We start from the raw sequence: 16,914 nt of genomic DNA, 5'->3' as shown, positions 1-16,914 counted from the left end.
AGTGTGGTACATATATATAAATATATAAATATATATATTACATAATATATATGAGCTTATTTTTGAGCTTAAAATAACTTTGATGTTGTATTTAATGTATGATAAATGTACTACCAAGAAAAAAAAAAAAAAAAAGGGTGAACGTGGGGTTAATATATATAATATATGGTGGGGCAAAAAAAAAAAAAATAAATATAATTCTCAATTAATTTTAAAAATGACAAAAAAATTAAAAATAAAAAATCAAAAAAAATTAATTTTAAAATTCAAGTTCTTTTTTTTTTTTTTTTTTTTTTTTTTTATCTTGTTTTTTGAAATTTCTTTTTAAATATATATATATGTATATATATATATTTATAAATTTTATTTTATCAATGTTAATAAAAATCAAACTATTTCTTAAAAATAAAATATTTACAAAAATTTATATTAACAATAAATTAAATTAAAATAAAAATAAAACTTTATAAACTATTAATAAAATTATAATTTAAAATTTTTTTTTCTTTTTTGGGGGGAAGATTTTTTTTAATAATATCTAGATTTAAGTAAAAACTTTGGCTATCTGTCTCTTCTTAATAATAATTATTATTATAATAATAAGTACTTGTAACAACAAATTGTTACAAAAATCATAATGTATTATGTGTAACACTTACTTACACTTATTTTAACAAAAAAAAAAATAAAAAAAATAAAAAAAATAAAAAAAATAAAAAAAATAAAAAAATAATACTCCAATTGATTACAAATATTTATAATTTTTATTATTGTTATCTCAAATATATTATCATCATGCATAATCAATAACTCAATATTCAGTTTATATTAAAACAAAAATGCATATAAATCAAAAAAAAAAAAAAAAAAATAATAAAATTTTTTTAACCCCCCCTGTAACTATATTCATTTTCTCAATCTATTAACTCCACCTTTTTTTTTTACAGAGGTTGTAAATCTACCCATCCTCTAATGACATTAACCAAAGGCGTAATAGCTGCCATAATAACTATTGTTGTTCCAAAAACGAAAAAACTCAATGATGAAAGTGCACTGGCACGTGGATTTGTTACCAACAAATGTGCCGACCCAATTGCTGAACTATTAATTCCCATGGCCACACCAATTGTCACATAATCATCGCTACGTACCCTTAATACTCGCTTAACAAACCAACCACCTATAATTACACCTACTATCCCACTTAAAATACCAACTACAGCAACAAGAGTACTGGACCCACCAAGCGATGCTACTGCAGGAAGTGCAAGAGCTAAAGTCACACTACGAGCAACAAAGGAAAGTGCGCGTGTGCTTTGAATCCCAACCCCATAACAAAGTGGTGGGTAGGCAAAGAAAGATGCAAGTGCAATGACTATACATGGAATCATAATTACCAGAAACTAACTTTATTGTTAGAAGAAAAAAAACAAAAAAACAAAAATTATCAAAACTCACATTTCGTTTGAGATCTCCTCGGTAGTTGTACATGGGAACTGCAAGTGCTACAATACTAGTATCCATCAATGTCGAGATAATGTCACCTGCTCCAGGAAGCGCCGGCTCAAAAACTTGTCTTTTAGGATTGTATAACAATGGCTGCTGTACCTGTTTGTCAAAAAGCGTTAAATAATTGCGGCCTGTTTTAAATTGCCATAACGCTTGCCGTAACGACGTGAACCCAAACGTTTTATGTGATAAAACGGCTGACGTAATACGTGCACGAAGCTCTGTAACCGGTAGTAATTTATTAGTACTTGAGTCGAGAATAGAAAATCCAACAAACGTTGGCAAATTTGTTGTTGAAGTTTCTCCTGAAGCTAAAATATTAGCCACTGTTTCATTAATAACTTGTTCAACTGTCTCCGGATCATAAGCACGAGACCCAGGAATCGTCGCCGTGTAGATTATTCCAAACAAATATAATACTAAAATTGTCAGCGCTGCAGAAACTAGAATCGGATGTAAGTAAACACGGTACTTATGCGGGATCCTCATGGCTGTAAGAAAACATAAAACTAGCGCTGCTAACTGGGCTGGCATGGCATATGATGTTGGTGCAGCCCAGTATCCAATCACACCAGCTCCCAGCATTGTTCCATAAAAAACCCAGTCTATTCGCATTACAATGAGTTGAGCCACCCTTAACTTTTGTTTTGCTTCAATCACATTCACTTCTGTGGATACCGCCGTAATAGTAGTTTCCGAGATTTGATCATTCTCACCAATGTCACTCCCTAAACTTGACCGACGACCTGGAATCATATCAATGTCACCATGTGCATGGTCCACATTTGTTGCTTCTGCATATGCCATGGTTGCTGCCATCCCGAGATCACCATCAACTGAATTCACTGGATTAATTGTCGAAGGCCCTTCATCAAATTCTGATTCTCGCATAACAACTTCTTTTTCCTTATCGTCAACATCTTCATCCTGGTCATCCTGGTCATCCTGGTCATCCTGGTCATCCTGATCATCCTGATCATGATTATTATTATTATTATCCACCGCACGATTCACTTGCTTTGGTTTACCTGGACGTAATGAATCTAGAGCTTTGGCCACAGCTGCACGAGCACGACCATGTGTGTTTTCTGAAATATTTTCTAAACTGGTTATTCCTTCCTGGATTTGTTGTTCACTATGTGTCGTGATTCTATCACTTCCTTCGTCGTCATCGTCATTTGATTCCGCAGCATCTTCCATATACGACCGGCGAGGTTTCCCAATAACCCGTTGCAAACCCAAAACTAAGTAAACTGTAAGTGCAAGTGTGACCAAGTAACCAAACACAAATACTCCAGCAATCTGGAAAGCCTCTGCAATAGAAACACGCTCAGATAATGGTAGCGCAACAAATGCAGGCGTGAAACATATGTTAATCCACCGTAAAGAAAACCCTACGGGACCACCAAATACTAAGTGCTTTTTAACACGTACAAACCATCCAAGAGTCTTTGGTGGAGACTCTTCCACAGGTGTCAGCTCGTTCATAGAACGCAGCTCAATTGTATCTGTAGTCGGTAAGCCGCGTTGTGATCCTACTATCTGTTGTTGTGTTGCTGGTTCCACGGCTGCCACAATAACTGGTGCGTCTTGGAGTAAATTTACACCATCTATAAAGCGAACCACGCGAGCAGTGCGGCGAGTCCCCACAACTCTTTCCAGCAGCAGGAGTACAGCAAAAAGTATAATCATACACACAACCGAGGCTGGAATTGAAACACCGGTAGTTAGAATCACCCTATGCACGGCATAGATGAAGCATAGAACAAGAAGTTCGCCAATAGCTGTAACAATGTAGCAGCGCCATAAGTGAGGTCCAGAGCGGCGAAGACCCTTTAACAACAAATCGAAAAGGGGTTAGTGATTTTGTGGGGCAAAAGATTAACCATATGTAAGATCTTTAGAAAAAAAAAAAAAAAAAAAAAAAAGGACATCTACTTACCAGTAGAATTCCTAAAAATACAGATATAATTGTCATTTTATAAACAAACGAGTTTTCCCTTTTAAAAGAAAAATTGAGAAAAGGAAATTCATTGAGATTTTATAGCGAGATAAACTATTTCAAGAATGGATTTTTTTTTTTTTTTTTTTAAAAAAAATCACCGAGTATCATTTTGGCTTAGAGGAAGATTACTGGCACGGGTCTTTCTCCTCATTTAACCTTTGTTAAATAACTGACCAACAAAAAGTTAAAAAAAAAAAAAAAAAAAAGAAAAAAAACCGATGCTCGGTTATTTAGAATCTTCAAAATTGTACACCTCCCCCCACCCATACACATGCTGCCAGTCAATGACTCTTTCTAATAAAGAAAGGGAATTTCAAACGTCATAAGGTTTAAATAATTTATAGATTATTGTTTGTTTTTTTTCTTAATTTTCCAGAGATAGCTGCAATATGATGGAAATTATCCGTTCCAGGAAAATTAAAAAAATAAAAAATAATAAAATAAAACGTGGGGGGTTACTGTTTAAATCGGCACATCAGTTTTTCGGATCGGGGGGTTTTTTTTTTTGCATCTTACAAAATATCTCACCAGAATAGTTATTTTTAAATGAAAAAAAAAAAATAGCTATTTAATCAGAAATACAATATATTCATAGAATAAAAGAAAAATAAAAAAAGAAATATAACAAATAAATTTTTTAAAGCAAAAAAATTATCGACACCAGCAGGACTCGAACCTGCGCGGGAAATCCCAAAAGATTTCTAATCTTTCGCCTTAACCGCTCGGCCATAGTGCCTTACAAATTATATGAAAAAGTAAATAACGATAGCTATTTATATAAAAAAGAAAATACTTAAAAAACTAACTAGTAAAAATCTTTTGGTTGAACCTAAGAAACCTGACTATTCAAAGCCAAGAGCATACCGACCAATTTCCTTACTTAAGATTCCATCTAAAGTACTGGAAAAAATTATACAAAAAAGAATGACCAAGCTTACAACACACTTACTTCCACCAGAGCAATATGGGGGAAGACAAGGTTATTGTGCTACTGATGCTGTTTTGGAACTTGTCCAAAGAATTGAAACTAGTAAGGAAAAAATTTCAGCTATGCTCATTGATATTCAAGGAGCTTTTGATAATGTTAACAGAAATATATTGGCACACACAATGGAGGATATGAAACTACCCAAAGCACTTATAAACTGGACGTACCAATTTGTAAGTGAAAGAGAAGCTAGTATGCTCATGGACCGAAGAAAAGGATCAGTGCAAAAAATTAGTACTGGAATTCCGCAAGGCTCACCTATTTCACCACTACTTTTTTTGATATATTCCACACCAATGTATCATGCCATTAAAGAATGGGGTGGAACTCCTTTTGGCTTTATTGATGATGTGACTATTACCGTTGAAGGTAAAATTGAAGAAAATACCAAAAGCTTAAGCAACATATTAGAAAAATGTTGTAATTGGGCTAAATCAAGAATGACCAAAATTGATTTGGGTGATAAATTGGGTTTTATTCATTTTACAAAAATGTGAAACCTAAAGATGATGAAAAAGTGCAACTTACTTTACCTAATGGAGAACTTCGTGAACCCCAGAAGGAAGTTAAATTGCTTGGAATTACTTTGAACAATCTGCTTGATTTTAAATCTCATATTTTGAATAAAATCAATAAAGCAAGAAAAGCTGTTGGTGCTATTTGGCATCTTGGTGGCGTGCAAAAGGTATGCGAGGGTCTGCAGTCAGATCACTGTATATTGCTTGCGTGAGACCAATTGTCGAATATGGCTTAGAAATTTGGCATCACAAAATTTTGAAAGGAGAAATCCACAAGTTGGAAGTAATGCAGAATATGGCTTTAAGAAGAATTGTTGGTGCTTATCGCACAACTCCTATTGCGGTACTACAAAAGGAAGTTGGTATTATGCCATATAGTATTAGGCTAAAATTTATGGTGGCACGAAAAGCTATTCGTTTACACCTAAATATTAGCAAAACTAATCCTATTAATGGTCATTTGTTAACATTGATTGAGAAATCTCCAATTGCAAAGCTAACCACGCTTTACATGTTGGCGAAAGATGATAGAGACTATATGAATAAAAGGATGAAAAACGAAAATGCAAGAGGGTTGAACCTCTTACACTGAAACAACAACAAAATCAGACGATTGGAATTTTGAAGAAACAAGCAATGGAAGAATGGCAAGAAATGTATTGGAACAGCAGTAAGGATCTGTGGTATCATAATATCACAGTGGAGTCGAAATGTACTGATAATCTTTCCAAAATGGTTACGGGAGTGATCATGAAGAAAGATAGTCGAAGGATCTTGAGTAATATTACTCAATTTCGCACAGGCCATGGCAACTTTGGCGCATGGTTTAAAAAGTTTGAATTGAAAAGGATAGTTACAACTGCAAATGTGGAGAGCTGGAAACAGTTCATCACATTTTAGTTGAATGTCCTTTTGTTTGAAGAGGAAAGAAAAGGACTGAAACGGATATCTCCAGAGATGGACATGTCGACTCTCTTAAACAGTTTAACTGGCTTACAAGAGATTGTAAGCTTTATCTCTGCTTGGAGGGATTAAGAAATACAATTACAGCGTTGATGAAGACAAGTGGAGATAGGTTGGGAAGGTTTGGTTATTTTAACCCCCTGTTCCTCGTAAGCTGGCATCAGGACTTATTTTCGGGCTGTTGGAGATGCAATGTTGAAGCCAAAATTAAAAGTTTATTATTAACATGAAAAAATATATAGTATGGACAAGAAGGATAGCGCAGATGCTGATGTTATATAATTCTATAACCCTTGAATAAAAACAAACAAACAAACAATCTTTTGGTTGAAGGATAGCGCAGATGCTGATGTTATATAATTCTATAACCCTTGAATAAAAACAAACAAACATCTTTTGGTTAAAGAGAGCTGGAAACAGTTCATCACATTTTAGTTGAGTGTCCTTTGCTTGAAGAGGAAAGAAAAGGACTGAAACGGATATCTCCAGAGATGGACATGTCGACTCTCTTAAACAGTTTAACTGGCTTACAAGAGATTGTAAGCTTTATCTCTGCTTGGAGGGATTAAGAAATACAATTACAGCGTTGATGAAGACAAGTGGAGATAAGTTGGGAAGGTTTGGTTATTTTTAACCCCCTGTTCCTCGTAAGCTGGCATCAGGACTTATTTTCGGGCTGTTGGAGATGCAATGTTGAAGCCAAAATTAAAAGTTTATTATCAAAATGAAAAAATATATAGTATGGACAAGAAGGATAGCGCAGATGCTGATGTTATATAATTCTATAACCCTTGAATAAAAACAAACAAACAAACAATCTTTTGGTTTACCCTTGAATAAAAACAAACAAACAAACATCTTTTGGTTTACCTTGAATAAAAAACAAATCTTTTGGTTTAAAAAAAAAAAAACAAACAAACAAACATCTTTTGGTTTATAACCCTTGAATAAAAACAAACAAACAAACAAAACAAACAAACATTTTTTGGTTTGGTCTTGAAATAAATCACATTAACTACAGGTATGATAACCTGGGATAATCCATTAACATTTAGGTAAAGTGTTTGTTGCTTGAAAAGAAACGAAAAGGATTTTAATCAATATTTTCTGAGATGGAAATGCCGATTCTCTTAAATCGTTTAAGTGACCAATGGATTTAATAAAGTATATATATAGCGAATTTAATTTTATGGATTTAAATCAGCTTAAGATTTTTTTTTTCTTTTTTCTTTTACAAAATAAAACAATAAATTCATTAATCGATTTTAATACAGTTACATGAAGACCCTAAAAATACTAAGGAAAGGAAATGAAAGGAAATCGGCAGCAGTTGCTTTAATAATATTTATTTTCTAATTCCAAATCCTTTTATCAAATTATTTATTTTGACTTGACGCACACCCAAGTACAAATTCGTGGTTGGCAAAAGACTTTAGCTTGGCTGTTTCACAAAATTAGTAATCGCTTATGAATATATTTGCTTAAAATAAAAGAATTTGAGAAATCTTCAAAGTATTAAATTATCCTCCTCTTTTTACTAATTTTTATTTTATTTTATTTTATTTTATTTTATTTTCTTTCTTTCGTGTTCTTGATATTATTTGTTCTATTAGTTTTAATTGAAGTGGGTTCAGTAATTAAGAATCAAAATAAGCTTATTTTTATTTTATTTTATCTCTTTATTTATCACTATCATCTTATCCAATATCTATTTCGAAACACCAGACCAAACCCAAAAGTTATTATCACCGACATATTAACATTCACGTTTAGGCAAACATGTGGACAAGCTCATACTTGTTGGTCCAAGCATTAACGATTCTAATCGGAATTGCCCTAACCTTTTTTGTAGATACTATACTAGATATTATATTGTCGTTATATTCTATATCCAGACGGTTAATGATCAAAACAATATTGTGTAGTTATAGTATCATTGGTGCACTGATTCCTCAAAGAAGTAGTTACAATATTGTCAATGATCAGAACATCAGCAACATTAATTCAAACCCTCAACAACTATCAAATAAAAATGATACTATAATTGAATCTCAAAGTGCTTTCCAAAATGAAAAAGACGATATTGAAGATGGAGATGGTATTATAAGAAGAAAAAAAGCCAATACCATTAAACCCCTTGGCAGCTCTAACAGACATGGATATTATTCGAAAACCGTGGTATTTATAGCATTATTACTATTGGCCATCATAGGTCCAGGGATAAACATTGCTGTCAGCCGAAGTGTATCGAGAGAAATAAGATACAGATACATAAGTGCGCAACAATGTTCAAGCTTAAATGATTGTGGTAACCATGATTATGGAAACTATTCTCAGTTAGAGACTGATCATAACAGTTTGAGGGGGCTTCTTTACAATTGCTTAAATGGAAATTATACCCGAGTGTATCAAGATAAGCTTTCAATGTCTGATGCCATTACATACAAAATTAATTCACAAGTTGGTGTTTCTAATGTAACTACTCAAGGAACATATGAGATAAATCAATACTCGAGTGGTTTTAGTCTTCCAAGAATTACATTGACTCAGCTTGCAATCAACCTAAACGATGTAAATCAGATAGGGTGGCCAACCGATTCTCAAGACATTTTTGTGGACGTGGTACCACCTGAAAATGTTATTCAAGATCAAATAATGTCACAAATTGCTTCTTTAGCTTACACAAACAATACATTACGCAGTACTGGAGTCACAGGCTCAAGAACGTTAAGAAATATCCATATACAATATAACGGAAGTGCAATAGAGGGTAATAACAAAATGTGCTTGACAACGGCTTTAGTCAAAATTGATGTTAATGAATACTATGTGGGTGGCGTTAGTAATGCTGGCACTTATTCCCGAATAAATAGCTCTGATAACGAAATAACAAGTTACATGGGAGGAGACGATTGTATGATAACTCCAATATCAATTTACAATGATAATTCTGAGGCATATGATTCAGCGTCTGGATTTCTTAACGATATAAGTGCTAACAATGATACATTAGACAGCATTTTAACCGAAAAGTATTATGCGAATTGTGCGACTGACAACACAAACACAACAAGCATACTACAAGTTAGAAAGGTGTATTCTTCCACAGGCATGGGGTCCAGTCAAAGTGTAATGATTGATATTATAACGCTCAACCAGACTAGACAAGTATATTGTGATACTGTTTCCCCACAGCTGGTGCAGCGTAAGCCAATATACACATCTGACAGCCCTGGATATATTGCTTCTGGAGTTGGTGTTAATTTGTTAAGTGTGTATACTGACACTAAAGATAGTGATGACGACTTACTAGATGTTTCTGGGTTGAACAATTTTGTGAAATACCAATATGTGACAACAACTGCTGTTACTTATTATAATGTTAAAGTTCAGGTAATTGTGCTTTTGTGCTTATTAGGAGTAACGATATTACTCAAAGTTATACTTGTTTACAAAACAATTGGCGAGCCTAATATTGTGGATGTTGTTAAAGAGGTGGTACTGGATGGGTATTGTTACGTTAACCCTTTTACTGTGTTTACTAAAAATTATGATTTACGAGAAGTGAGCTGTGGAGCATATTACGACAGTGTCAAAAACGTCAACCATTGTGGGATTGTGTATAATGATACTGTTTATGAACAACCAAGATCAAATGTGTCTTGGGGGAGCCGATTTGGAATGTCAAGAACTTAAAGATGCTATTTAATGGAAGTAAGTGGGTTTATTTAAATTTTAATGTAGTTTTTTTTTTTTTTTTTTTTTGAATATGTTTGTGAAGTTCAATTTACTAAATTGAGTGAAAAAAAAACAATTATAAAAGGCGATTTTTTTATATTTTGATAATTAAATCAATAGTGTTAATGATTTAATATTTTCTACAAACGTCGTAATTGTTTATATAATTCTATATAGCTTGATAATTTTAATTACTTTTTCTGTTTAATGTTTAATGTTTAATGTTTAAAATTGAAATCATGGAAATAAGTAATGCTTCAATATTACAATATCGCGATGAGCTGTTATTAAAAAAAAAAAACTGATTACATCTATATACACTAAATTAATCAAATTAATTGTAATTATTTTTTACTTCTTTTGCAACTGCTCTTCTTGCTTTTTGCTTTGCTCTTGCTGCTGCTTTTGCTTCTTCATCTTTTTTTCCTTATCGTCTACTCGAATCATTTTTGCCAATTGGGTATCTGCAAATCTAAAACTAGGATCAACGACACAAAATTCATGTTCCAAAAGCTCTTTTGCAGTCGGTCGCAGTTCAGGATCTCTGTAAGAAATAGTTAGTAAATACTCTAAAGTAATCAATAATTCATCAAAACTTACATTTTGAAACACAAATCAAGAAAGTTTTTGCCAACACTAGTAACAAAATCTTTAGTATCCTCAGGAATCGGGGGAGCCAAACGAGCATTTCCAAGCTATAAAATGTTAGCTAAAAAAATAGAAAAAAATGATAACACACAAAAACTTACTTTGTACATGGCTGCAATAGCTTCATCAGTAGACCATGGACGTCGCCCTGCAAACATTTCAAGAACTACACAGCCAAGTGACCAGATATCAACTTTGGCACTGTAACCTTGCTTTTCGTTATCGATTACATTATGAATAACCTCAGGTGCCATCCAGAAGATTGTTCCCTGCATCGACATTGCTGCATCATTAGCGTAAATATCGCGACTTTTTTTAGAAATTCCAAAGTCTGAAATTTTGCAAACTCCATCTAAATCAATCAAAATATTATCTGATTTTAAATCTCGATGTAAAATACCACAGGAATGAAGATATGAAAGACCGTCAAGAACTTGTCGCGTGAAATACTGGGAAACGCTGATTTCAAACCGGCCATGTTTCCGTAATGCCATTCCAACCGTTCCACCTGGAACGTATTCCAAGAACAAATTGTAAACATCTGGTAAGGCCTCAAACCCAAGATACTGCACAATATTGAAATGATCTAAATCTTTCATTGTTTCCACTTCAGCATGAAAAGCATCAATAATTTCCTTTTGATGCAAGGAGTTTTTGTCACTCAGAGTTTGAGGAACTTCTACTTGCTTTACAGCAATCATTTCACCGGCAGTCGCGTTCAGTGCCAAATAAACCTTACCAAATGTGCCCTTTCCAATCAATTCACCTTTAACCCAAACAAATTGTTTAACTTTGCCACGGTTATCTCTCAGTCGACTAAGCTGCTGACTTCCAGTGCGGAATTCATCTGGTTTGACCTCCACAACCTTTTGGCCCCAAACTTTGGTACTCTTACGGCGAAGTAAAGCGGCTGGACTTCCTCCTAAAATAACATCACCAGGCCCACCGGGTCCATTAACATTAATTGCACCCTTGGTATTAAGATTTGCCAATGACTGAAACCGCTTGCGGCGTTCTGTGGCTTCTTGTACAACTATGCGTAGCGATTTTGTACGCATCGTCAATTTGTTTTTGCCTCCAATTCCTATACCGATAGCCGGGTCTGTCTTTTTAACGTACTTTACAAAATCAACCTCGTTCGATTTACTTTTGGTATCGTTTTTAGGTGCAACTTTAACTTCATCTTTGGGAATATTATCGTCACTAGTAGAGCTTGCTACTGGTTGACTAGATACTGAACTAGGAATAACATTGCTGCATGTAATTGTACTAATATTACCTATTGACGGTGCAATCAAGGTTGAACTTCCACTGGGACGACGGGGCTTTTGTTCTATAGACGCAGGTGCTACTGCAGATGCTGCCAAAGAACTTTGTAAATTTCGAGCGCCGGAAAAGTTATGACGAATAGGGACTGTCAATGTATTGGTATCATTCGAAGATGAAAGTGTGTCTTGTTGATCATCACTGCTATTACTGACAATATTTAAATTGCTGCTGCTCGTTAGAGTAGCAGATCCTTCTTGTGATACATTTGGTTCTACAACTGGAGAAAGCGGAGGCAAATAGTGACTTTTAACTGGAGCATCAACATTTGGAGATGCAGGTGGTGACATTCCTTGTGGATCTAAAATAATAGGTCGATCCAAATCAGCATTGGGGAAAAATCTTTCCAGATTTTCGTAAACTACTTCGGCAGGAGGACGCACAGCCCATCCATTCATATTGATGTCTGAATATGAAATTGGAGTCATAGGCGTTGCTGATTTAAGTTTTCCATTGTTATTTCCTGGAGCATTGGCTCCAGCTTCTGAAACATCTAGATGAAGCGTCGGACGGCCCTCTGATGAAGAAGATGAATCAAGAAGAATAGGTTGGAATGTAGGTTGAGCAGAATTATCATCAAGTTTTTGAAACTGAGAGCCCTGTAAAGGTGCTTGGTTATGAGAAAGATTAAAAGAAGATGATCTGGGATGAATATTTTGCTTTGATTCCGCCGGTGGGTTAGTTTGGACTGGGAGTGGATGGGAATATGTGGTATCCATAGTCAGCTTCAAAGGTGAAGAAGTTGGTAAAGGTGGGGGAGGTGATCCATACAGTAACGGCGGTGGCGATGTAATTGTAGAGAGTGTTTGAGACAGTCTCCGCAACTGTGTTGGAGGCATCGGAACTGATGTTTTGAATGTTTGCGCATTTGAAGCTTCTTGCTTTTCCTCAATTTCTGTGTTATCATTATTATCATCTTTTTCTTCAGTGAGCTTGGGTGGCTTCTTTGCCCAAAGTCCTTCATCACTCGAGCTACCAGAATCATCACTTTCTTCAAAAGCAGGAGCATCAGCAAAGGAAACTTCATTTTCATGAAAATTTGCTTCATTATCTTCAACAGACCGATGAGAGCGGCGAGATAATGAATGTGTTAAACTGCTTACTCTTGAAGATGGCTGTCTTCCTAAAGCTGGTGTATAAGTCTGTTTACCTTCTTCTTTGAGACCATACAGTGCATTATCAGGCACAGTCTTTTCTTCTAGAAGATCACTTTCTTTGATATCAAGTTTCGTTGGTGCATTATTAGTCAGATATGGGACAAATGGAGGACGTGAGCCAATGCTAACTTTCCTTCCCGTAGAATCACTAATCTGAACTGCACTATCACTAACTCTGCGTACTTCATGGGCTGTTTCCTCAGGCAATTCGGAAATGCTATAGCCAAAATTTCCAGTAGAATCAGTAATATTTGAACGTGCACGAGAACTACTCCGAGTCCCTGAGCCTCTTGTAATTACACTTGTTGTTCGATGTAATTGTGTCTTGTTTGATTTTAAAAGTGGTGATGGCAATGAAGATGCCGGACTAGAGCTAGGAGGTGGAGGTGCAGCTCGTTTGGGAACCAGTTTGACTGAACTTTTGCGATCCAATTTAGAAGATTGCCTAGAAAGTCTTCCCTCAGTTGTTTTGGGAGCAAAAGATGCATCACTTTCAGCAACACTCTTTGAATCCAAAATGGAGTTTCTGGAATCTTCAGACCCAGCACTTCTGTAAATTCTGCTTGTTCTAATCGATGCATGCCTATTAATTTTTATTTTTGGTTTAGATAAAGATTCATTATTATCTTCTGATTTTTCTTGCTCTTCAATCTTATCCGCAATTTTACCTGTGGCATCATTGCTTAGCGTCAGATCAAAGTCATCTGCTTTTTCAGATTTTAAAGTTTCATCATATCCGATTGCTGGTGAGGCGTTAGCCGAATTACTGACATGTGGATTGTTAGCGCTTGGGAAGGTTAAGGGTAGTGTGCTTGTAGAAGACGAAGATGAAGAGGATATTGACGGAATTGATATTGAACGATCGTTGGTAATTGATGGTCTAGAGGACATAGCTTGTGGGTTAATTGAAGGTCGTCTTTCGTAAGGAGAAGAGCGACGATCGTCAAAATTTATCTCTCGGCGTTCAGGACGAATAACTTTGAAGGAATCTTCTGAAGAGCGACGACCGCTATAATCAATGCTAGCAACACTGAGTCGACTAGGATCGCGAAACGACAACGTATCTTCAAATGGATGAAGAAAATTACTATTAAAATGATTGTACTGTTGATTGTAGTTGTAACTTGCTGGACCACCAAAGTTGGTTAAGTTAGCCTTAGAGGTTCCACGAGTGGATGCTGGGCCCATTTTATTTTTATTTGTATGATGGTTAATGTTGCGAATATACTCTTGAAAGGAAATCTGCTGTTGTTGTGTTAAAAGAGGTGCCTGTGGAGATACAGCAGCTGCTTGTTCAAGGGGCTTATGAGAAAAGTAATCTGGTGGCTCAGCATCTGATTGTAGCTGAGTAACGGCTTCGTTATTTGCAGCATCCGGGTGAGCATGAATAAGATAGGACGGTGTGGCCGGATAATTTGAAGTGTTTGTTGAAAACTCATATTCCATAGACAATTGTCCTGGTGATATTGAGCCAAACGGAATGACATTTCCAATAAAAATCTTCAAAACTGAGTGGGGATTATAGCCAAGCTTAGAAGGATTGAAAACCAAATTATTAAATGTAACATCATCTAGGGCAAGACCTTCAGAACAACCAAATTCAGTCAAATGAAAAGTAAAATGAGACCAACCATCAAGGTTCAGTTTATCGGCAATAAGCGTTTTTAATTCTTCTAGATTCGTGACATCTGATATATTTATTGTTGTAAAATGTTCGTTGGTTGTGGTTACCAAAATAATCTTTTGATGTTCTTTTGGCTTTACAGGTTCATATTGAACATCGAGATTTCCGTAAGGAAATATACCTACAGAGTCAGATAATTGACTACTTGCAAACATTGGAGGAATTGAATTAATTTGAGAGTTTTGAACTTCGAAAAGATTTGTGGCGCTTTTTGATGCTCTAAGGCGATCACGATTTCCATCTTTGTCACGTCTGCGGAATTTATTAAGAAGACCAGTTTTCTTATCCGCCTTTTCTTCTTGTGAAATCAAAAGATTAGCTGACAGGGTTGGCTGAATAGGATTTCCAGTGAAAGATTCTGATGAGTTTGACTTTGTATGTTTTCGTGAAAAGATGTTGGAGAATGCAGTGGGAGATGAAGGAGATGTCTAAAAAAAGCCCATTAGATTTCACTAAAAAATAATTTCCGGCAAAAAAATTTGATATCTTTCTTTTATTTTTTCTCCATTCCAGCCGGAATAAATATAGGTACTTACCTGTTTAAAAGTTGATATATCTAAGGTTGAGATTGGTCGAAGTTGATTGCTATTATTATTGCGAATTCTGACTTGTTGCGGATCAATTTCTGATATATTATCACTTAACGAGTTATTAATAGGGAGACGCATTGTCTGTGTTGAGTTAAACGAATATTCTTGGTAATTTCCATTTGCCGAAGCGGGAATGCTTAGTACAGCATCTGTTTCCAATCTTAATGAATCTACTACTGGTGTTGTTCCGACTGCTGCAGAGGACATGGCCTCTGAGTTGTAAAAAAGTTCTATGCTGTTATTTGTGTTATAAGTGGAAATGGGATCTTCTTCGTCAATGTCTGATTGAAATGGTTGAGGGTCCATGGTACTGTTTGAGGTACTAGACGAACGATCGAATACTTTTCTGAGAATATGGATAAATCGAGACGGTGTAGTGCTGTAAATATCATTGGAAGAAGACAAGTGACCAAGATCTTTAAGCTTCTGGTAGCTCACCAAAGAGAGAAATTCAGCTCCATGAATGTTTCTAGAACGAAAAGTTTCAATCCAGTCTCGGCCAAATTTGTTGTGTTCTAGCCAAGTTAAAACTCGCTCTAAAGTCCATTCATTTGGATCATTTGTACGAAAGTTGATTCCTTGCATAGGATTGGGATAGTTGACATGCTGACCTGATGCATTTCTGCTTCTTGAAGAAATGTTGGTAGAAGGTGATAGAGGTGAGAAAGATTGATGTGCAATATTTGGAGTGCTGCTAGCTTCTGGTTGTGGAGAGTCGTTAAATGAATCGTACTGACTCGGATGCCCCGGATTTGATAGTGTTTCAAGAGAGCCTGACGTTGAAGGTCTAGATGGCTTGTTTGACGGTGATCCCGGAAGACTTGATACAGAATGCCTTTTATCAAGGTGCTCCTTTTCTGGTGTACTTCCTTTGCTGCTGACCGAGTTTTCCTGACTAGAATTATTTTGAAAATCATTCTTAGGTGAAATGCTTGTGTTTGGTGATTCAATCACTTGTACATTACGGTGCGATGTCGAGAAAGAGTTATTGGTTAAAATAGATGGCTTTTTAGGAGTGAGATCTTGAGAAGCTGTCTCCTTCCAAACAGAGGTCGGCGAAGAAGAATTATCAGAAGCTTCAATAGTTGGAGAAAGTGTGGAAGAGGATGGCGCCTTTTTTGATGTTAATGATGATGTGCTAGGCTCTTTTTCGCTTTTAGATTCCATGTTGGAAGTTATGGAAGACTGGTGGTTTTGCAAAAAAACAGTTTTGTCAGGATTTAAAGAACTACTTCTCTTTTGCAAATCAGAATCGGGACTTTTAGAACTGGGGACAATTGGGGTGATGCTCAAAAGGGGTGTAGACATCGATTGTAAAACACTTCCTTCGGAAACGGAACGTTTTGTCGATGCACGATCGGTATCAGCAGTCTCAGCGTCTAATGCTGAAAGGCTTTTGCGTGGTCTGGCCATTGCTGGATAAGGATTTGATCCTGTAGTATCCAGTCCTTGAATGTCTTCAACTGAGCCTGATAGAATAGGAACAGAACTATCAATAATAAATGTAGGAACGTTTTCGACAAGATTGACAGCTGAAGACTTTTTTTTTAAAGATTTCTGTTTCTCATCTTGTGGTGTATTCTTAGGAGCAGAGTTGGTAATAGGAAGAGAAGAAGACATGGCTCAAGCCATTTAAAAATATGAATAAAAGAAATGATGTACAAAAAGGTAACTTATATGGAAATAAAAGCTGAGGGAAGTAAAAGTGATTGAAATGTGATAACTTTAAAAGTAAACATGAATATTTTTAGTTAAAGAAAATAAAAATATCAAAATTGGTTGGCTTTT

At 35.4% G+C, this 16,914-nt stretch overlaps 4 protein-coding genes across 4 annotated transcripts; 2 read left to right on the top strand and 2 right to left on the bottom strand.

Moving 5' to 3' along the window:
- Positions 1-941: 941 nt before the first annotated feature.
- On the bottom strand, positions 942-3,487 carry SAPINGB_P000817 (uncharacterized protein; the record flags this gene model as incomplete). The annotated part of the gene is made up of 3 exons (XM_031995540.1): positions 942-1,403; positions 1,459-3,342; positions 3,452-3,487. The coding sequence occupies 3 exons, from the start codon at positions 3,485-3,487 to the stop codon at positions 942-944; spliced, it is 2,382 nt and encodes a 793-aa protein (XP_031851431.1).
- Positions 3,488-4,438: 951 nt separating this feature from the next.
- Positions 4,439-5,920, top strand: SAPINGB_P000816 (uncharacterized protein; the record flags this gene model as incomplete). Its single annotated transcript, XM_031995539.1, has 3 exons — positions 4,439-4,871; positions 5,009-5,187; positions 5,630-5,920. The coding sequence occupies 3 exons, from the start codon at positions 4,439-4,441 to the stop codon at positions 5,918-5,920; spliced, it is 903 nt and encodes a 300-aa protein (XP_031851430.1).
- A 1,965-nt stretch (positions 5,921-7,885) lies between these two features.
- SAPINGB_P000815 (uncharacterized protein) lies at positions 7,886-9,679 on the top strand (the record flags this gene model as incomplete). The annotated part of the gene is made up of 1 exon (XM_031995538.1): positions 7,886-9,679. One exon carries the CDS (start codon positions 7,886-7,888, stop codon positions 9,677-9,679), a length of 1,794 nt encoding a protein of 597 aa, XP_031851429.1.
- Positions 9,680-10,072: 393 nt separating this feature from the next.
- SAPINGB_P000814 (uncharacterized protein) lies at positions 10,073-16,746 on the bottom strand (the record flags this gene model as incomplete). Its single annotated transcript, XM_031995537.1, has 4 exons — positions 10,073-10,265; positions 10,322-10,416; positions 10,471-14,964; positions 15,073-16,746. 4 exons carry the CDS (start codon positions 16,744-16,746, stop codon positions 10,073-10,075), a joined length of 6,456 nt encoding a protein of 2,151 aa, XP_031851428.1.
- Positions 16,747-16,914: the final 168 nt, after the last annotated feature.

Source organism: Magnusiomyces paraingens, assembly GCF_902498895.1.
Source record: "Magnusiomyces paraingens strain CBS 517.90 genome assembly, contig: contig1, whole genome shotgun sequence".
Taxonomy (NCBI): Eukaryota; Fungi; Ascomycota; class Dipodascomycetes; order Dipodascales; family Dipodascaceae; genus Magnusiomyces; species Magnusiomyces paraingens.
This window is presented reverse-complemented; position numbering and strand designations above follow the sequence as displayed.